The 21,088-nt window shown below is 36.3% G+C and overlaps 3 protein-coding genes across 12 annotated transcripts; 2 read left to right on the top strand and 1 right to left on the bottom strand.

Annotated features, from left to right (window-relative positions):
* Positions 1–637: 637 nt before the first annotated feature.
* On the bottom strand, positions 638–3,234 carry LOC124222411 (chemosensory protein 2). Its single transcript, XM_046633333.2, has 3 exons — positions 2,950–3,234; positions 2,053–2,248; positions 638–1,177 (listed from the first exon to the last, which is right to left on the bottom strand). The coding sequence occupies exons 1-3, from the start codon at positions 2,965–2,967 to the stop codon at positions 1,035–1,037; spliced, it is 357 nt and encodes a 118-aa protein (XP_046489289.1). The 5' UTR covers positions 2,968–3,234; the 3' UTR covers positions 638–1,034.
* A 4,293-nt stretch (positions 3,235–7,527) lies between these two features.
* On the top strand, positions 7,528–17,013 carry Crag (DENN domain-containing protein Crag). Of its 10 annotated transcripts, none has more exons than XM_046633306.2 (20): positions 7,528–7,974; positions 8,621–8,957; positions 9,319–9,927; positions 10,036–10,649; positions 10,928–11,168; positions 11,251–11,521; positions 11,631–11,722; positions 11,818–12,068; positions 12,255–12,425; positions 12,535–12,663; positions 12,772–13,024; positions 13,143–13,296; positions 13,408–13,611; positions 13,741–13,968; positions 14,258–14,353; positions 14,590–14,837; positions 14,971–15,229; positions 15,370–15,777; positions 15,863–16,035; positions 16,131–17,013. In XM_046633306.2, the coding sequence occupies exons 2-20, from the start codon at positions 8,627–8,629 to the stop codon at positions 16,265–16,267; spliced, it is 4,869 nt and encodes a 1,622-aa protein (XP_046489262.1). In that variant the 5' UTR covers positions 7,528–7,974; positions 8,621–8,626; the 3' UTR covers positions 16,268–17,013. The 10 variants fall into 10 exon arrangements, with proteins under 10 accessions (XP_046489262.1, XP_046489263.1, XP_046489264.1 ...); XM_046633307.2 differs by having other exon boundaries at positions 7,528–8,236; XM_046633308.2 differs by lacking the exon at positions 7,528–7,974 and adding an exon at positions 8,276–8,322.
* A 1,742-nt stretch (positions 17,014–18,755) lies between these two features.
* LOC124222409 (dynein regulatory complex protein 10-like) lies at positions 18,756–20,867 on the top strand. The gene is made up of 6 exons (XM_046633329.2): positions 18,756–19,479; positions 19,594–19,729; positions 19,823–19,972; positions 20,158–20,287; positions 20,396–20,596; positions 20,745–20,867. Exons 1-6 carry the CDS (start codon positions 19,356–19,358, stop codon positions 20,754–20,756), a joined length of 753 nt encoding a protein of 250 aa, XP_046489285.1. The 5' UTR covers positions 18,756–19,355; the 3' UTR covers positions 20,757–20,867.
* Positions 20,868–21,088: the final 221 nt, after the last annotated feature.

Raw genomic sequence — 21,088 nt, 5'->3', positions numbered from 1 at the left:
CAATTAGTAAGAAATTCGTCGTGTAGGTGCGACGAACGTGCAACGTGGGTGTATCGCGCGCATTGGAAGAGGGAAATATGTATGTGTACAAAGTCGAAATGAATTCAGGAAACTGGAAATATATTCAGAAATAAATTCGTCAAATTATTCCGGGAGGAATATTTCGCCTCTCGCACTCGCGAGTTTTCTTCATTTTTTTTTTATTTATTTTTTTTTTTCTCACCTTTTTTCTTTCATTCCTCGCGATTCTCGATTCCTGAATCCGAGACTTGAAGGACGTTATGTACAATATGCCGTATTTCTCTCGAGGGAAAAGGGGTTGGTTCCCTGTCATTCGAGTTCATCAGCCATTCTCTCAAAAGTTTCTTCTCAAACCGTTTGTCATTAGGAAAGCTTGTTCAGAAAGACGCGGCGTAATCATTTCAAATAAATTCCGCAACCGTCGACATTCAATTCAAATCATTCCCGTTTAACGATCGCAACCGACTTTCTCACCGACCCGAACGTGATCCTTGATATACGATTCCGCAATTCCTTCGTTTTATCTCGCTACGCACTGTTATTGGCGTAACTCGTTATGGTTCAGGTATCAGGTAGACATTATATACATATATATATAAATAAATCCGTAAACATGTGATGTGTCGAAGAATTTTTATTAACAGACATGGTGTATTGAGGTGACAGTACGATGAATATAATGAGAGTATGGATGAGAAATAATATTAATAATAGTGATGATAATGGCAATAATATTAATGCAATAATAATATTAACAACAACGATTAGAGTCGTTTTAAAAATGAAAACAAAATGAAATTAGAACACAAAAAAAAAAAAAAAAAATAGAGTCGTCACGATTCGCTTTTATCCGACATTATAATTGTATTTATAGTACCAGGTTCAGTTGAACAGCACCGGTTTTGTATATCTACGTTTCTTAAATGTGTACAAAATATACGTAGGTATATTATAGTATATGTATATGTGAAATTTGTTTAGTTTTTTACCGATAAACTTTATATTGGGTTGTGTTAAACACCGGCGTACTGTCGGACGACTTTGGACCACTCCCTCGGGAAGTTTCTTTGAATATGTGAGAGAACTTTTTGAATCTGCCTAGTTTCTTCGGGGCTGCATTGCGGGCATGCACCTCGGAGGACGAGCGGTGCCAGACCTGGAAAATAAAACAAAGGTATTCGAGTTACGGTCGGGGGTATTCGGTATTTCGCATTTACAGTCTCCGGGATGCGTAGAGGGAATTTTCACGTACATATCGTCACCATATGTGTAAGCGTAGAAATTTTCGTTCGGTGGCTGCTGCAGATGAAGATTTAACGCAACACACGCTCGTTGCGATTTCCTCGAGCTAAATGAATCGAAAGTCATTTAGGAGGGGAACGGTTTATACATACCTATATAACGCGTGTATAAAGTTCGGTATATACAGGTAGAAACGTGGAAATGCGCGTTTGGCGAGATAAGCGATTTCTAAACGCTTAAAATTTCCAGCGTAGCGCCAATTCATTGCCATGCTTTGAATAATTATAAGCTGAAAATTCCCCCCCTCGCCGACGCAAAAATTCGCATACAAATTGTGTAATTAAGAAAGAAATAAATTTGCGAATCTCTTGATGTATTGCGATTGCATGGAAGCTGAAGGAGATGCCGGGAAACGTGAGAAACGCAACCCTAATCGCGATCCGAAACTCTGACCGTTATATCGTAAGCATAAAAATTTACAGTTGTCAAACAATCGCGGAATAACTTTTGGCGTCGATAATGAATCGCTGGCCGAGCTAGTCTATCCGATTCATTCGGAATGAATTTACCGGGATTTCACGAGGTTCTACAAATAACCAAATGGCAATCCTTTTAATTAAAGTTTTAACCCAGTTTCGACTCGCCTATACATGCTATTATTATAAATCCTCCCGCAGAGTCCCGCGTTCCCTCGGGTTCTACCGGCTCTCCATGATTCAACGATCCAGTTTTCGAATCGAGAAGGGAAATCGGAACTCCTCGATTATTTTACACCCGGTGAAAACTTACTTTTCAATCGTCGTCCCACCGGATCGCACGGTGCTTCGCCAAGGGCGCATTTCAGTTGCCGCATGAGGTAACGTTTGTCATTTAAAGCGATCTCGAGTTGATCGTCGGAAACCCTGGATCGAGCCTGTTGTTCTTGATTAACTTGGGGATTCTCCGCAGCCATAGCGAAACAGACCATCGAACAGACGAGCAGAGCCTGCGTGATGGAAAAATAGTGTTAAAATATCGTGCCGTTTTTCACACCCAACTGCAGGCGAATACAATAACACCGATCTTTCAACGATCTATGAAACAACTCGTGATTTTCTCTCGCCGATGCAGTTTGAGCGTCTCGCGAAGACGATTCAGCTTAATTCAAATCTCTGCCCAACTACCGGGTAGTTTTATCTTTCATGAGCGTATCTTAAAAATACGTACATGAGAAACTCACTTCACAGGATCGTGTTCGAAAACTAACCAGAAATTAATAGTATTACTTTTTTATACTTCGCGTGTAGCTGGATAATTGTGCGTAACGTTTTTATACGCGGCCGTTCGATATTCTTTACTTTCATTTTTCCGTCCGCGAATGATTGCGTATAACTTACTGCATAAGTTTTACAAATGTGCCGCACAAGTTGTCACGGACGTTATATCATACAGAACGTGTTATCGGATGATTATACTTATGCGTGTAACGAGATGATTTACGATTTGCAAAATTGAGCTCGGCGTTTCCCAATTTAATTATATATTCAATTTATGATCCAGTTGGTTGGTTCGAAAAATTCAGAATAAATTAATTTTCACACTTGGAAATATACAAATATTGCACACAATTATACAGCTTGCTTATATCGAGAAAAAAAAAAAACTTTGTTTTTATTGTTTTCATTAATCCAGATATTTACGACTCACCTTCAGCAGCACAGCCATGTTGAATGTGTTCAATTTAACGTGCTTAATTGTATGTATATTGTTGTTATAAATGCGAATTCGTTGCCGCGTGAAAACGTCGCGAGAAATATTCGGTGAATGGTTTTATACCAAAAGTCAAGTTTACTCGACACTTCACGGTGAAAAAAGTTTGAGATATCGAAGGGAAGGTTGCCTGAGTAGCAGTTGATAGAAATCGTGCTCCTTTTATAGTTGCTTTCGGCGCGAAATCTCGAGACGCACTGGCGCTTGGGTTACGCTCGTCCAGTAAATACGAAAGTGTGCACAGCACCGGTGTAATATGCACAACTTGTCAGAGAGAGAGAGAGAGAGAGAGAGAGAGAGAGAGAGAGAGAGAGAGAGAGAGAGAGAGAGAGAGAGAGAGAGAGAGAGAGAGAGAGAGAGAGAGAGAGAGGGAGGGTGGGAGGGAAAGAGAGATAGAGAAAGAGAGACAGATTTAAAACCATCGAGGGAGGGAGAACTTTAATCTACCCAAGACACGATATACGTTTTCTTGGAGCGTGAAGAGAGGGCAGGAAAAAGTACATCGAACAGTCGAAAAAATAAATTCTACGAATTTTCCGTGATTTGTTATGCAATGAAGTGCGTTGGATGTTCTCGGAATATTAATTAATCCCACAATACGTATATTATAATACGCGATCAATTCTCTGACTATGTAATCAAACGCAAACGCGAGTCAGTTTTCGAAATTTCTCCGAAATTTCCGTGACGTAATTACTTATGTACAAATTTGCGAATAAAGGGTTACTCGGATTTAATTATCTCGCATTGAAATAATGTTTTCAACCGTAAGATTAAACCTTAATGCTCTGTTTCAGGCAAGATAATTGAGAAGCTTTGTGGCGACAGGGTGGAGAACGATTTTCTACACGCTCTATTAAACACGGAGACGACTAGTTTTATGAAGAAATATTGTTATAAAAATACTCAACCCATTACGTCCATACATTTTTCCATATACCACTTCTACGCGTGCGAGGCAAATATTTTTCATAAAGTAGTCGCTGCCGTTTCGTTTCTGGGAATGGAAAAGCTGAGGTAAAAGTTTATCCGACCGATATCTCATGCTCGTATTCTACCCAGTTCCCATACAGTTACTTACTGCTCGTTGAGTGAAAGTCAAGAAAATATGGGACGGTAAGCTGTACGACAACTTGTTCTTCCAAATTATTGTCAGCTGACGTTAGAAGTTCACGGACAAATATTAACCGTCCGTATACTAAATTTGAGTAACTCGTAGAAATCCTGTTCCACTTACGGTCTGTATTGTCCCATTTAAATTCATTCATTTCTCCGGTTACGCAAACCGAGGAATAAGGATTTCTAAAAAAACCGTTCCGGATGCGTGTAAATCGGTCCAATCGATCGCCCGAATGCTGTTCACAAATTGGTTTTCAAAGGAAATTCACGTGCACGCGGTTCAACAAACCGGACGGGAGGAGAAAGTGTCTTCTATCTTCAGCCGGATGCGGGGGTTATATAGCTGCTTTTACGAAGTAACTCTGGTTACCTGCAAGGCCCCGGATCTACATCCACGATGTGATGTAACACAAGTCACACTTTACGATTCCTGGGATGCGTGCTGCATCCTTGATCTTTTTATCATTCCGTGGCGATGCAACGATATTTGTGAGAGGCAGCGCTTTATTAACAGGACTAATCACGAGTTGTATGACGAAAGTATGTGAAAACGACACTGAAAGTCGAGCGATATCTTTATTTATTTGTTTTTTTTTTGCTGTAAAAATGTACGAATTTAAGCTCCGTGAAAGTCTTTTCGTACTTTTTACCGGCTATAAGTAGTCGGGACGCTTTCGTACGCACAGCGTATTCTTATGCACAAAACTCGTCTTAGAAACACTTAGCGTGACTCAATATTTATGTGCCGAAATGTTCAAACATTTACAGAAACTTATCTTGCAGGAAATTTTCTTCTCCATCAACGGCCGTCGGTAGTCAGCGATTATCACAATTTTGAGAAACTGTGAACGAAGTTTTTTTTATCTTTCGATTATAGTTTCCACGCTCTGAGAATCGAGAGCCTTCTACAGTAAGAAGATTTTTCAGTTGTATGCGTTCACGGTTATCAATTATAATTGTATATATAGGCACATACCGATCCATAATATATTTGTAATATATTTTTGAAGACGCCCTAGCATCGCTCTACGCCGGTCTGCCTATACTTATTTGTTGTCTTTCATTATACTGTTCTCGTAACACAACCTTCACCAAGTCACGTCGTGCATGACCCGTCAAGCCGTACCCCCTAAGGGGCGTGTAATTTGTGTAAATAGGACAATTATTATTCGAAACACGGTTTTACAGGGAATGCTTTCGTACGTTATTTTTATTAATATTTTATCCTTATCGTAATTCGACGACGGATGGCATGGGCATATGTATATCCGTTTGTTCATAGTGCCTCTAAACGTACACGTTGTAAATCAATAGGCAAATAAATAACGTGCGTCTTTTATTTGACAAATTTTTTGTCCAAGCAGCAATAAAATGGCGCAGCTTTTATACGCTAAACAGCTGGCGTAGAATAATTATTGACGGGAAACACCGTGTAGTCACACATCGGCATCAGTTATTACACGTATAGCTGACACGTGTACGCGTAGATGAAGTTTGCTTTCTTCGTATACAGCGAGGGTCACTATGGGCTATTCATGTTCATGGAATTTCGGTTTCGTGTCAATTAAGTCATTAGGAATTGACGACAAGTGTTTGGCTTTAGTTGCGCTAGTTCAACTTACGATACAAATTAAGGAAGCTTGTTGCTTGTACTCTGGAATTTCGACCAACTTTCTATTTTACGTACAGAATGATTATGGATGTGAACAAATTCCAATGATTTTGTTACAACTGTCACTATATTTCTGCATGTATAATAAAGCTGTAAATCAGGATAAACGAACAGTTTTTATCGCTTCATGTTCCATACCCACATATATTCTTGAATTCTGTTCATACGTCCTCTTCCCATCCGAAAAAGGTAATAAACAAACAATTTATATGTAGCCAAAAATATGAAATATAGCAAGCTTTGCTTTTGCTTTGAACAACTTGCAAGTAGAATATTGCAAATGTGATAAATCTTCAAATTTCTTTCGTCAAACCAGGTATACACAACGTTCTTAATAATCGAAGCGCATTACGAGTTCGTGTGGTGATTGCAAAAGAAAATAAATAAATAATCATATAGACAAATCAATAGACATTGAGTGAGAAAGTCGGAGCATTGTGTCGAAACTGAACAGCTGCCTGCGTGACGTTATTAGCTTGTATTCCGAATCGACGCAATGTTCTCAAAAAGTTTATATATTCCTTGAAATCTGAAAGTATAATATACCCAGGATAAAAAAACTGGATCGCGCATATGTCGAAATCTGAAGTGAACTAGCAAAAAGGGATACGTAAAGAAGAGGTAAGGAAAAAGTAAAGAAAAATGAGTCAATTTTACGCTCAATAGTTTGCGTTTGAGTAAGTAAGCGTCCGCTCATGAGGGCATATAAGTATAACCGATAATAAAGTTTGCCGCGATAAAAGTTGATTGTTCATTTATTCCACAAACTTTGATATTAGGCGTCGTCTCTTATTCCGAAAAGCTCAGTAAATGTAGATATTGTACGTGTACGCACATTACAACGCCTAATGGAAGACAAATTCAGGGGCCTTGTACTTATGCAAGGAATCGATGAAGGCAAGGTTCCTAGAATTTATGACTGCTCTTGAGCTTTGACTAAATAATTGGCTACTATTATGATGCAACGATTGCGATTAGAAACCGTCCAACAATAGAGTCTGCGCAAATTTTTCACGGCGATTTGCTTATGGTGCATGGCGTTCAGATTTAGCGCCTGTTAATATACTTTCATGCTTACGCGTGTGCGTGTGTGTTTGCGTGTTTGTGTAAACAGCGCAAACTCATCGGCGAAAGTCTAAACCCGTTCATTCACCAGTTTTTAAAACCTCTTTAGAATCTGATCTTGACCTACCTCATCAAATCGCTATAAATACGCAGTTTTTTATGTGTGGATGTACATCTCCGTACACCTACGCACGTGCATTTGTTACTCTCTATCTTTTTCTACGTCCGTATGTTCGCTTATAACTTTAGAACTGCTAAACTGATTATTTTTTTTTTTATTACTGTGGATAGCTACAACGTCTGGCTAGGTTTTAGACTATATTTCGTTACAACCGGATCAATAGTTTTAGAGATATAACGATATTTGTATGTCAGGTCGGAACGAGATCACACACTTATGCGAACGCTGACTAAACTCTTACAGATAGAGGAAAGTTGTGCGGAAGAGTTTTCAAGGTCGCGATAAGCTCTACAACAAAGTCTGGGACAGCTTATGGCTATGGCGAATAGTTTTGTCACAAGGAGTATTTGAAAATATTCGCGGACAGAGTCGCAACGGTCCGCTATAGTTATATACGTATATGGAGGCGTTTACAATTCTGAGCCGAGGCGACATGATATCGAGTTGCAAGTCTAATGTTATTCAGGAATGTGTCCGCGAGTGTAATAGCGAGTAATTCTAGTCTACTACGCATAAGAGTATTGATTATGCATCGACATAGAGCGCTATTGACGAGTATAGTTATTTTCTCTAGTTCGATCGTCCAGTTTAAAACGTGTACAGAGATCGATCTGCGTACTGCGGCGAAGTTTGAAAATGTTTGAAAAAACGTTGTATAACAATGGAAAATATATGATTGGTGAAACTTTATTCATATCTGATCGCAGGATCACTTAATTAGTGGTGTTTGTTGATACGATAAAGTAATTACGAGCGTGTCGGTGGAGTGATTTGAAAAATCGCCTTGACAAATAATATTTACGTTTTAAAATTAAAGGCGACCTTGCCCCCTGGTAGCCATTTTGCCGCCCAACAAATATGGCCGTCCAAGAAACAAGAAAATTTCTATTATTTTTAATAAATCGCGTACCGTAAGCTCACAAAGGTGTGTTAAGGCTTGTTTGAACTGCTAACAAACATTCTTGGATATATTTTCATACGTACATGTATCGTTTCACCCCCGAACTGTTGCTAAGTAATAATAATTTATCAAAGTGTGTTCGCGTGTGACATATAACCTAAGATTTGTTTCTGTGCTTTTCTGTGACAATCGCTGCTACTTTCATTGCTCCGTGACAAGTGTTTATAGAGCCTCATGTTATTATCGAATATAAGGCAATCGTCGTTACAACGAAGTTTTAGCAAATGTACAGAAAAAAGTTTAAGAAAAAAATGTGTTATTTTTATTATTTGTCATATTATTTACATCTATAACCTCTAAAAACGCGTATAGGTATACATTTTCCTCTTTTTTCTTTTTTTTTTATTCACCCAACCAACTAAACAGAACAAATATTCTTCATTTCGTATAGATTAAATTAACTCTCGGTGTTGAATGATATTCTTTTTCTTATCATGACCAAGCTTTTTGCTAACTGTGCTAACAAATAATCGAGAAAAAATGCGATACTGTATATGATATTGAAGAAAAATTGAAAAATTAATACAATAAGAAGGAAGGAAAACCTTAATTAAACCAGAAACGCTGCAGGTGTATATTGTACATACGATAATTTCGTCCAAAATATCAGAAAACAATGGATGAGCGAAGGGTAGCTGATTACTTCGTTGTCGCCGGACTTCCGGGGCAAGACGATAATTTTTCAACCGATGAGAACGACGAAAGCAACAAGCTGGAGGATTGGTGTCAGGAAGGAACGCATTTGAAGGATACTCACATGCAGGCTCCCATCACAGATCTGGCCATTATATTTCCAGCTCTGGGAGAAACTTGTCCCGAGGATTATACCCTTTTGAGTAAAACGGTGACTGGCTTTCCAGCGGATTTAAACCACGGAAGCCTCAGAACAAACGAATGCTATATTTGTTACAAGAGAGGCAGGGACAAGCCACCTTTGGTCGATATCGGTGAGTACCACAATTTATAAATTACCGTTGCCTATGCACAATATTTATCGTTTCCGGAAAATCTAAGATCACAGAATTATTTTCAAATTTGGTAGAATATGTAGAAAAATTATGAAAGTTTAAAGGTGTTTTTAATCGTCTTGTATGTTTTATTAGATTTGTAGCTACGGATCATGTGTTAAAGTAAATGTTCTGTCTTTTCTGTCTCCCCAAATATATCTGAAGAAATGAAAATTTTTATTCAAAAATCCTAGAATTATTATATCGATATCTATACATTTAAGTAGATATTCTGCTTCATATGTAGTTAAGACTTTGACGATAGTTACGATTAGAAGAATTGAGAACAGTTGTGTTTCAGGAGTAATATACGACGGCAAAGAACGTATAATGCCTGACGCAGAGGTGGTCTTTGAGACCCCGGATGGACATGTTGCAAATGTAAATAACTCGACATCAAGAATATTTGTTACCTATAGAAGAGCCAGTCCTAAAATGCCATGCAACAGTCTGGTGGTTACGGACATATGTGTGATATTGAAAAACAAAGGAGAGTGTCAGCCTCACGCATTTTGCGTTATAAACAAAAATCTGAATAAAGGAATGCTGGGGAGCGATGTGTTTTTGTGTTATAAAAAATCTATGAACCGAGCCAATTTGATATCGTTCAAGCCTGCGATATTGTACAAGTATCCTATAAAAGACTACGACAGTTTTATGTTCCCCAATTCTGTCGCCATGTTTTGCTTGCCGATGGGCGCCACTATTGAATGTTGGCCAAAATTGGCATGTAAACCAAAACCCGTATTTTCCACATTTGTATTAACAGTAGCTGATGCGGCCCAAAAGATATATGGATCTGCTATCACGTTTTATGAAGAAATTGAGCCAGTATTAAAAGACTCGAGTAATGCTAATTCTCACGATATTTTGGAACTTTGTCCGAAGAATGAAAAAAACTCAAACTGTGGTAGGTACCTAGTTGACGGCCTTATAAAATATAAGATTTGATTCACACTAAATTTAGACATTGTCTCATTTTCTATCAATTCTCTCTTCAAGCACATTACTCTTCCAGCAGATAACATAGACGATTCAATGCTTACGGGAAATTCAGCAGAGGATGCAAAGGTTGACCTAGGAAAAATAAGGAATTATAAAAAACTTGGTATTTTTGATAAGTTGAGTCCGTCACAAATCGATAAGTTGCAATTTGAGGATCCGAATACTCAGTCATTGAACATCAGCAAATCGATATGTATTCTCTCACATTGGCCATTTTTCGACACATTTGAAAAGTTTCTTGTCTTTCTACACAGTATGGTGAATGGTCAGGAGCAAAATGTTCCCATTGAGAAATATATAGCTTATTTTCTCTGTGACATACCTTTTCCCAGTCCTCAAAGACCGAGAATATTGGTTCAATTGAGCGGAGATGACAGATTGATTTTAACGCAGCCTGAAGATCTTGCATTGCCAAGGTCCGGAGCGAGTTTCAGGCAATTGCTGATAAATTTAGGACCAGACAATTGTTTGTTAATTCTCTTACTCATTTTAACGGAACAGAAGATATTGGTTCATTCTTTGAGACCAGATGTTTTGACATCCGTTAGCGAAGCAATAGCAATGATCCTATTTCCGTTCAAGTGGCAGTGTCCTTACATACCGTTGTGTCCTTTGGGATTGGCAGAGGTAAATTCATTTAATTTTCGTAATATTTGATACGCCACACATTTATACTTTTTTTTTTCTCTTTTAAGTTAAAAAAAAAAAAATGGTTACTATTTTTTGGGAGTTGGGTTGAAATTTCAGAGAACATAACAAAACATTTTAAAATGATGAAATATAATTGAAATCTATAATATAGATACAAGTTTTGAATTCAGATGTACTGTCGGTCTGTTTGATCCGATTGTTGACTGTAGTTTCAATTTTATTGATTGGTGGATTAATGTTAAAAAATTATTTAGGTACTCCATGCACCGCTGCCGTTTCTTATTGGTGTGGATTCTCGTTTTTTTGACTTATACGATCCACCAGCAGATGTGAACTGTGTTGATCTTGACACCAACAACGTCGCTATTTGCGATGATAAGAAGTATTTGAACATAAAATTGCTCCCTAAGAAAGCAGGTCGATCTCTGAAAAATAGACTGGAACTCCTTTACTCAAAGTTGATTAGCTTGGGTAGAAGTTATACATCTCAGAAAGGTACATTTTTTATTTTGTTTATAGGCATATATAATACTCATTATTTTCCAATGTAACATGTTAAAGAAACGATTTTTCATAGAACGAGGGGATGCAGATTTTAGCGTAGATCGTGAGTTTCAACAAAAACGGAAGGAACAAGCTTTGGAGCTGGAAATACAAGATGCTTTTCTTCGATTTATGGCCTTAATATTGAAGGGCTACCGATCATATTTACTGCCAATTACAAAAGCACCCACTGTTGGGTCAACGGACCCAACGAGCCTATTTAATATGCAAGCCTTTCTGAGAAGTCGTGATAAAGCTCATGCAAAATTTTACAGCATGCTAGTTCGCACCCAGATGTTCATAAGGTAGAGCACAGAATTACGGACAATTTAATAGTGTTAACGGTGGAAAAGTAGTATTGTGATATGTCAAAAATTTTTAAGACAAACCGGACAACTTTTTGTATATTTTCAGATTTATAGAAGAAAGAAGCTTTGTGTCAGATATGGATATGGCAGGTTTAGCATTTTTTGATGAGTGTACGGAACGAGTTGAAGAAGAGAGTGGTACGTTTAGTTGGGAAAAAAAGAATCGTGTTTAGTTCTGAAAGTTGTTCACATAGATTTTTATTATTTATATTTATATTAATTTCTTTATTCAGGACCACTTTTGGAGTTAGATGAATCACAGCACAGTGAACGCACAGTATTTATTCCCCCACCCGAAGCTGGAACGAATAAAAAAAAATTGGTCTACAAATCGTTCAAATTGAATCCTGATTTAATGAGGCCGCAGAAAAATCTCAGTTCGAAAAATCCAGCCCTTACTGCGTTCAGCATGGTGCCTGGAAGCCCGATGGCGCGTAGAACCAAGCATGAGATAAAAGTGGCTCAAAAAATGGCCAGAAAACAGGTGAGGCCATAGAAAAATGTTGCACTTAGAAATCGAAACTGTGGGTACAGACGCACTGTGATGAACCTTGTGTTATAGTAAATATGACCAAGCTCAATTCACCAGTAACTTTACACTGAATCGAGCAGGAAAATGTAAAATAATGTAGAACCATGTAAGGAAAATAATTTATCAATCATTCAATAGGCAGCTGTTCCAGAACGGTGGGCTAGATGTTTGTTGGGCACATGTTATAGTCTGTGGTTTTTACATCTGCCTGCTATGCTACAAGTGTCAAACCAACCTGCAGCTATTTTGCATCAAGCCTATGAGTTGCTTGTGAAAATGCAAAAATTACGAATGGATCCGACTGAAGAGGTAATGCTTCAGCATGTAATTTACCATGTTTTTTTTTTCTTATTGACAATTTTATCTCAGTTTCTCAATAAATTCTCAGGTGACTAATTCAACTCTTCATTCTTCGCAGGTTTGCTACAGAGCTATGATGCAATTGTGTGGAGTTTATGGTCAACCTGTATTGGCTGTGAAATTATTGTTTCACATGAAGCGAAGTGGAGTCCAACCTAATGCCTTGACTTATGGGTTTTATAATAAAGTAAGAAAGCTTTTTCAAATAGGATAACATTAAAAAAAAATTATTTATTTTCATTTAGTGACACTGTAAACCACAGATTGAACATGTGACAATGATTGCTGGTTACAGGCGGTATTGGAGGCAACATGGCCATCTGATATGACAAATTCGAGTCAATTAATGTGGAACAAGTTACGCAATGTTATCGTCGGGGCTGCCTTGTTCAAAAAAGCTGGAAAAAAAGGTGCCAGAAGGAGATTGAGTGCTGCGACTGATATACACAGCGTGGATGGCAAGAGTAGCGAGACTTTGGAACATGCTATATCTAGGTCTAGCCTTGACAGTGCGCATTCACAAGATTTGGATGCAGCAGGTAGTGATTGTAAGTAAATTGTTGCGTATTGGGTAGCACAGCAAAGTAAGAACTTTGATTGTCAGTGAGACAATAGTAATACAGAATTGAAATACTTATTTATCGATGTCCTGTGTGCATGTTCTAGCTTTGATCGGTAGCATTGTTCCTGATTTACCAGTATTTGGACTTGCGGAGACAAAAATGAAATTTTTACGTCAAAATAGTATTGTCAAAGATCAAGGGGCTGCTCTAAGTACGTCTCAGCCAGAAGCACTTAACCGATCAGCTAGTAATCCAAGGTAAAGATTTATATCAAATTTATCAAATATTATTCGAATAAAAGCGATGCAATATTATGCTCAGAAGTTTCTTTCACGATCAAACCCTGAACGATTTATTTACATTTCAAGGTTAGTCCGAAATCTCGAATCACCACTGAAAAGCCCCGTCAGAACACCTGTTACTGAAAATGATCCTCTCGGAGCGTTACTTAATGATGAAACTCCAGTCGTATCGCCGTCTGGGGAAAATGATTCAAACTGCTCAACAAGTACCTTGACCATACTTAATAATGCAACAGAAGAGCGTGCTGGGGGACCGTTATTATTCAGAAGGTATTTTCAATTCGTTTTTTAATACTTACCTCATTTTGTGGTGTAAGATTTGATAGCGTTAAAATGTTCAGAAAAGTTTTGAAATAACTAGATAAACGATTCAAATTTGCAATCGTAATGCATTTCCAGCAATGTTTTACCTAGAAGTGCTACGTTTCATCAAGCAGTCGATGAAGGTGGACCAATAGTTGGTGGACATTTGCAAAGAAGTGAAACTATGCCTCACTCCGTAGCTCAACAAGGTGAACAAGAAAGAGATAGAGACAGATTGGAGTTTGGTAGTCTTTGGGCACAGAATAAAGACAGTGTAACATCTAGCCTGTCGAGCCTAGGATCTAGTCTCAAGCTTAGTTTTGGGTAAGCAAAGATGTTAGATTTTCATTTCGTTTGAGTTGCAACAAGGATATAGATCACACTCAGAATTTTCCTCATCAATTCACACACGTAAACGCCCATTTATTATCGAATTTTTATTACTTCTTATGAATTTATGATTCGATCACAATATTAATTTCATCAATATTCATAGTATTTACTACTTTGCACTCTCAACATTTTCCTGTGTTCATCGACTCATCGTGCATATCGAAATTTTATGATTATTTTGCATGCTCTTGTGTGTGCCTTTTTTTTTTTAATAACATAGACGGTATTCTACCGGAGGCCTGCCATTTGCTAAAAATAAGGAGTTGATATCATCCAATCAGCTCATCGAGTCCTTAAGTTTGTCCAATTATATCAGGTATGTAACATTTTCTTAACATTTCAAATTCTTAAGGAGGACATAATTTTGAGCATGATTCATTATGATAACCGCATGATAGTAGTATGCGGTTGTTAACAATTTAAACCACTTGTCAAAGTTGAGGATTATCACCCTGCTTGCATGTCATGTCAACTCACGATAATATGTAGTAGCTTTAACGATGTATATCACTGTAATAATATGAACTTTATTAACAACCTCATTTCTCTTAGTCCCTCAAGTTTGACTGGAAAGAAGTCAAACGAACTAATATTGGGAGGATTGAATAGCTTGAAATCTGCTGCGACTAGTGTTGCAAAAAAATTCGACGAAATAAAGGAAGCTATCTCTGCTACTAGTACTCCAGTAAAATCGAAGGAGCGTGAACAAAGATTAACTTATGGAATATCTCACGAATCATTGGATTCGCTAACTGATGGGTCACAGCAAGACCGTAATGAGATACCTGTAAGAGGTTCGGGTACGTATGTTCCGTGTTTGTAATTTATAATGAATTTTGGCAATAATGAAGATTGGCAAGCTTGTTTGAATATTCACAATCATTTTGAAAATTTGTACAATCGACTAAGTGTTACCAATTCCACGAATTGCAGGGGATTCAAACGCAGATCTTGGTTCTTTGTCCGAATTAGCCGATTGTTTGTATCCAAGGGGTTCTAGGGACTTAGAAGAACGTATGGCGATAGAATTAGTCTTATCGACTGCCAGTAGGTGCCATAATTGTGCCACTATTATGTATGACGAAGAAATAATGGCTGGCTGGCAGCCAGAGGATTCAAATTTGAATACAGTTTGTCAATTTTGTGATAAAGCTACAGTACCACTTTTGACAGTAACTATATTGGATTATAGGTATTGACACAATATCACAGAATATTTTATTTCTTTAATCTCTGTACTTACGTATTTAACAATTAATTAGAAGTTCTTTTGATATCATATTTGTGTCGTTTAAGTAACAACAACAAACGATAACGATAACATTGTTTTAGGCGTGAGGAGCGTGAGCTAAATGATCCGTTAACAGGAGCATTGATAGAACTCTTAGAACAACCAAAGGAATTGGAAGAACCGATCACAGTTCCATACTTAAATCCGCTCGTGCTTAGGAAAGAATTAGAAAGTGTTTTAAGCCAAGAAGGAGATTCGTGCCTTACCAAGCACAAATTTATACAGGAACATCCCATAGTATACTGGAATTTGATTTGGTACTTTGAACGAATTAATTTGAGCAGTCATTTGCCAGAGCTCTGGTTCAATAATAACCGGGATTTGAAGAATAATTCCCAAAGTAATTCGGCATTGGTTGGTGTTAGAACACTTTGGGATAATGAGAAATTACATATGGATCGTTTGCCTATGTACATTCAATGGAAGACAAACAGTACAGAAGATCGAACGTAAATATATATCAGAATAACTAATTTTAATCAAGCCTACCTTATAATTAGTTTCCTTAGCAAAAACTATTAACTTATTACGCAGGTTAATGCAGTCTGTTATAACAAATGTGCGTTGCAACGACTTAGCGGAACCTATAAGAAGATTAGCTCTGGAGAGGCATAAAAACCAAATGGATGAAAAAACCCCAATTTCTATATACAGAGACATTCTGTTTTTAGTATTCACAGTCTTGGGACGAGGAAATATTGATCAAAGTATGAAGTGAAAAAATTCTCAACAGAATTTTTTTCTTTACTCACAATATCTTATAGATGGTGTTTTCGTGCGTGTGACACTTTGTTATTTGCAGGTGCATTTGATCGGGAATATAATCAGTCGCTTGAAAGACTAACGGAAAAAGAAGAAAAGTTATTGTTGAAAACAGATGCACCCCCAGCTACTATGGCACTATATTGCAGGCATTACTTCAAGCCACTCAACGTATGAACAAACAAATTGAATTATTTTAATAGTACCTGTCATGGGTATACGAAGAGATAAGCTGGTCTCAGTCACTATTCAAAAATATTTTTATTGGATAATTGAACAAATTTGAAAGTCTTTCCTTCATTCGTATTGTTATGATATCTGAATGTGAAGCAGCTGATGAACGAGACAATACATCTCTTTATTGTTTGACTGTTAGCAAGACTTGATAGTTATACGCTAATAATTTGTTAAGTTGAGTGATATAAAAATAATTGATTTTCAATGAACTTTACTACTCCATAACCACAGGATGGTTCAGAGATACAATTTTGTTACTTGGTCAATTAGTTATCAAGAGTTTATATTTATCAGTAGTGATAAAGTATAACTTTGATTCAGTTTTTACTTTGGCATCATTCTGTGTATTTAGAGCATAACAACGTGAGAAGCATGCATGTATTGACTAACGTTTCGAATTTATTTAGGCATTCGTACGTACCTAATTCATAATTTCGAATGTCTTACAGTTCAATCTAAGAGTATGTACGGTATTGACCTGATTACAAAACAAAGGTTTCCTCTAATTTGAAATTTGAATGTAGATTAGGTTAATCTAGCTAGACAAAAAATACTGTTTCTGCAATTATTGCTCAAGCTTGGTCAATGCTATATGCTTATGAGACCTACTAAGTCTTGTTTGTAGGCCAAAGATCGATACCTAAATTTACTTGCAGCTATTGTCTTGTGTTAGGTGTCTCAGATAAGTGATTGAAAAATAGTGAAGATGTGTAAAATTAGGATATCCATATGTTTTTAAGAATTACTTAAATTTATTTTCAAATTTACCGTTCGCTACAAACATATTGAGTAACTTATCGTTTTAAACCATAATTAATTATGTGTTATGTAACCTATGTTCAAAAACTGATGAAAATATAGACAATCTCGTCATCATAGAGCTTTTCAAGTGCCTAGAATGGTTTTGTACTCAGGTAGATACAGTAATTCAGGGAATATCTGTATCAGGTAAACGTGATTCAAAATAGAAATCTGTTTTTTCCATTCTTCAGTAATCTTATTCGGTACGGATTTCAGTCAATAAACTATGAACAGTAAATTTTATTCAGATTTAGTAGCAACTTGTTTGCTATTTGCCATACTGGCACTGTCCGTTTTACAATGTTAGAGAGCTGAGCAAATAAGTACCTAATACAAGAATACTCTGTAAACACAATGCCGTCAGTGATAGAGTATTTATTTCCTTCTACTCTTGGATTATACTTGTATACTGCAATTGGCATAAAGAATTTGTAGGTATTTAATTTTATTATATGTAACAAAAGTGGAAAGTTCAAAAATTATTTGGCACTGATGAACGATTTTCCTTTGCTTAGGGATTTTTCCAATCGTAAGCTGCAGTATTATGCGACTATACATAGAAGTTGATGGGCAAATTATGTCAGAGTATTTAAGAATTGAAACTAGAATTGAAAGCACTCGTGATATAATTTTTTATTGATGATACATTACTATCTTGTCATTTCATAGCACTTGAATGAAAATATGGCTTGCAATAAAAATGATAGCAATGTATGAGCAAGCTGATGCGTTTCCAATCACAAATTGTGTAAAGTTTAAAATTTTTTCATGTATTATACGAAAATGTTAATACTTAATTTTTGGGGCCTTTTGACCTTTTCACCTTTGATACAGCAAACAGATGTATATTCATTCATTATTGTATTGAAAATAGGCTAAGAAAATAAAGCAGTTGAGGTATTTTATAAAAAAAAAACGCATCTTGTGATTTATATTTATTCTTATGCAACTTCGAAACAAATAATCTTGGGATATACTTCGAAAATTCTCTTTATTAATTTTCTAGAGTGTGTAAGTTTCCCAGATTTTATTTTTTCGTCACCTATACGTTGAAATAAAACAATTACATTCTGCTACATACCTATGGTAACACCAAAGATTGGTGACACATTAGCCATTATGCGTATATATCATTTTATTTGCTGAATTATGCCAGCAACTCTTGATCTCTTGGGCCGTGCTCAACGCAAAGTCTTACCATGTGGTGTTCCGATAGATCCTGATTCATGTCCGTATGTATAACTTTTGCAATCAAACATTTGGAAAAATTCTTATTTCATATTATGTAACTTTCTGTCAATCGCACCAAATTCAAGTTGATCGTGAGAATACGAAATTCTCAACAAAATACGTACTCTACCTTCTTTATTTGCTGGATGCACTCATGAACTTCAGGTGCCCAAATGTTGAGATAAGTCAGACGTCATTTTCTGAAGAGGAATCAACTGGGAAAGGAGGTGGTGGAGCTACTCCTGCAGGCTCATGCCAGTCACTCAACAAATTGGCTTCAAATGAAATTGAAATATCCATCTGCTTCAATCGTGTCTTTAGTATATTTTGTCGTACTCTTAAAAAATTAGAATTATCAGTAAGTGCTGCACATATTATGCGATTGTAAAAATAATAGTTGATTTGTTCACAAGATCAATATGACGGTTGCCCCGTCCATTCGTTTACCTTTATTATTTTTTTTATTTTGACGTACAATTTTAAAACACCTTACTGCTCAAAGCTTATGATTTATTCATATCTAGGCTAGCTTGCCTGTACTCCTTCAACATCCAGAAGTAAGGCATATATTAAACAGAGAAGATTTCAGAGACGTCACAGATGCCTTCTATCAGTATGTTTACATTGAACCGTGCCATTGGCGTACGTTCCTTGCAAGCTCGTTATAACAATCGTATTATTATTTTAAATTGAAATTATATCTTTAAACTTGATCATATTATCAGACGGGATGCTTTTTCTTTCAGCCTGTTCTGAAAGTATGGAGGGTTCAGAGCCTTCAAAACAAAGTTCGAAAATGACCGAATCATCTACCAATGATTGGAAATCTAATTCAAACATTTATCGAGCAATTGAGGTATCTTAGTTTGTTAGAAAATCACACTTCGACTAATATTTGTATTCATTTCAGATTCTAAATGGTTACACAGAAATTCGAGAAATAGTAAAACAACTATGTCCACAATATTCAGAGCAGGCTCAATTGTTTTTGGGATATATGAAACATTTTTTTGAACACACATTAAAACGCATTTCCACATCTCCAGAAGAATACAGGGCAAAAGAGCTGCGCTACAGAAAGCTTTGGAGAGAGAATGAAAAAGCAAAAACGGATCTAAAAAGTATTTCGTATAGTTCATCACTCTAACAAATTTTTTCGACTTCAATTACTGATCATCCAATTGATACCGTTTGAGAAGGCATATTGATTACGAATTATATTTATCGATTTTCAGTATTGGCAGCAGTATTGGAGGAGCAAAGAAAACAACATGACATGGAAATGGAATTGATAAATTCGCAATGTGAAAAAGATTTGGCAACTGTAAAACGAATAAACAGAAAATGCAAAGAAGATGTGAATTATACCATGTATGGAAAAATGATTATCAAGTTGAAATGTAGAATAAGCAGTATCCTTTAATGTCACGTACGTTAATTCTCAAAGATAAATCATAATCGCAGAATTAGAACAGAGCGGAAAATGATGATTGCTTACAAGGCATCTGAGATGAAACAGAAAGAGATCCGAGAAGATGTAAGCAATGCCGAGTTTCACCTAAAAAAGATTCGAACGTTGAATCTTGCCTTGGAAAAGGAAGCTCGTGATAAAAGGTATCAATCAATAATTGTTGATTGAGAATTACTAGTTCAATCTTCAATTTGATTTTTAAGACTGTATTTACACTGGAAATTGCAATCCGAGAATTCAGTACAACAGAACGAGTAAATACTAGCTTTATAAGGACGTAATATTATACACGAAAAATGCATGCTTCAATATACTGAAACGATTTTAGGTTCAAGATTGAATCACAGCTTTTGGGTATAATCAACAAGTATGACACAGAAATTGGTGAAAAACAAAAACAGATGGAGTTACTCATTGTACAATTTGAGACAGATAAAAAGAAAAAGGAAGATTTAGAGGTAGCTGGCACAGTTATTCTTGATTCAATCATTCATGTTATGAAATATTTATATTTAAATTTTAAAAGTGCTTTAAAACTGAATACGCTACATTTTTGTCGGATACAGGCTGAAATAGAGAGACAAGCAGATTTGTATGACACTTTTATGAAAGAGAAACAAGATACAGAAGATGCAATAATCAACGAAAAATTAGCAAAGTTAATGATGACTCGCGCAGTAAAAACTATTCAGCGATGGTGGCATTCAATGCGAGAAAAGCGTAAGGCTAAGATAGCCAAAAAGAAAACGAAAAACAAAAAACTTAAGGTATAACTTCTTACTTTGCAAATTAGAGGACAAATGCTGCATGAAAATTCCACAGCTTTTGTTATGTCACAGGCATTGGCCAAGTGTTTGTCTAAAATATTATACCATAATTAATATTTAATGACGTTTTGATTTAACAATTTTTTAGAAGAAGAAATAAACGTGACTGATGTTGTATAGTGTAGTAACTGGCAAGTACTTTACGTGGCATATTTAACGCACCTTTGGGACATATCTAATACCTGAGTACATCATTTCTTATTAATACTTAAAAATTTACTGTATTTATATCAATAAAACTGTTTTATACATTGTCTATGAAGTAAATTATTATTATAAGACTTGGTGTTTTCATTGATGCACTTTTAGGTATTTCCATTGTTATTTATTTAAGTGTGAATAAGAAGTTTCTTCTCTTCAAGCACTGTGTATATTTATTTAACTTGTAATTGGCTTTGATGAGAAGTTATGATTTCTGCTGTACATTATGTG

The sequence above is a fragment of the Neodiprion pinetum genome, chromosome 6 (assembly GCF_021155775.2).
Source record: "Neodiprion pinetum isolate iyNeoPine1 chromosome 6, iyNeoPine1.2, whole genome shotgun sequence".
In the NCBI taxonomy this organism is placed as follows: domain Eukaryota; kingdom Metazoa; phylum Arthropoda; class Insecta; order Hymenoptera; family Diprionidae; genus Neodiprion; species Neodiprion pinetum.
This window is presented reverse-complemented; position numbering and strand designations above follow the sequence as displayed.

Excerpts from the sequence above, each read along its gene's own strand:
- Crag (XM_046633306.2), top strand. The coding sequence starts at position 8,627 with ATGGATGAGCGAAGGGTAGCTGATTACTTCGTTGTCGCCGGACTTCCG. Across the intron at positions 12,426-12,534 it reads GAATGGATCCGACTGAAGAG|GTTTGCTACAGAGCTATGAT; the intron begins GTAATGCTTCAG and ends CATTCTTCGCAG. Across the intron at positions 13,969-14,257 it reads AGTCTCAAGCTTAGTTTTGG|ACGGTATTCTACCGGAGGCC; the intron begins GTAAGCAAAGAT and ends TTAATAACATAG.
- LOC124222409 (XM_046633329.2), top strand. The coding sequence starts at position 19,356 with ATGAAACATTTTTTTGAACACACATTAAAACGCATTTCCACATCTCCA. Across the intron at positions 19,730-19,822 it reads GAAGATGTGAATTATACCAT|AATTAGAACAGAGCGGAAAA; the intron begins GTATGGAAAAAT and ends TCATAATCGCAG. Across the intron at positions 20,288-20,395 it reads AGAAAAAGGAAGATTTAGAG|GCTGAAATAGAGAGACAAGC; the intron begins GTAGCTGGCACA and ends TGTCGGATACAG.
- LOC124222411 (XM_046633333.2), bottom strand. Across the intron at positions 1,178-2,052 it reads GGTGGGACGACGATTGAAAA|GTCTGGCACCGCTCGTCCTC; the intron begins GTAAGTTTTCAC and ends TTTATTTTCCAG.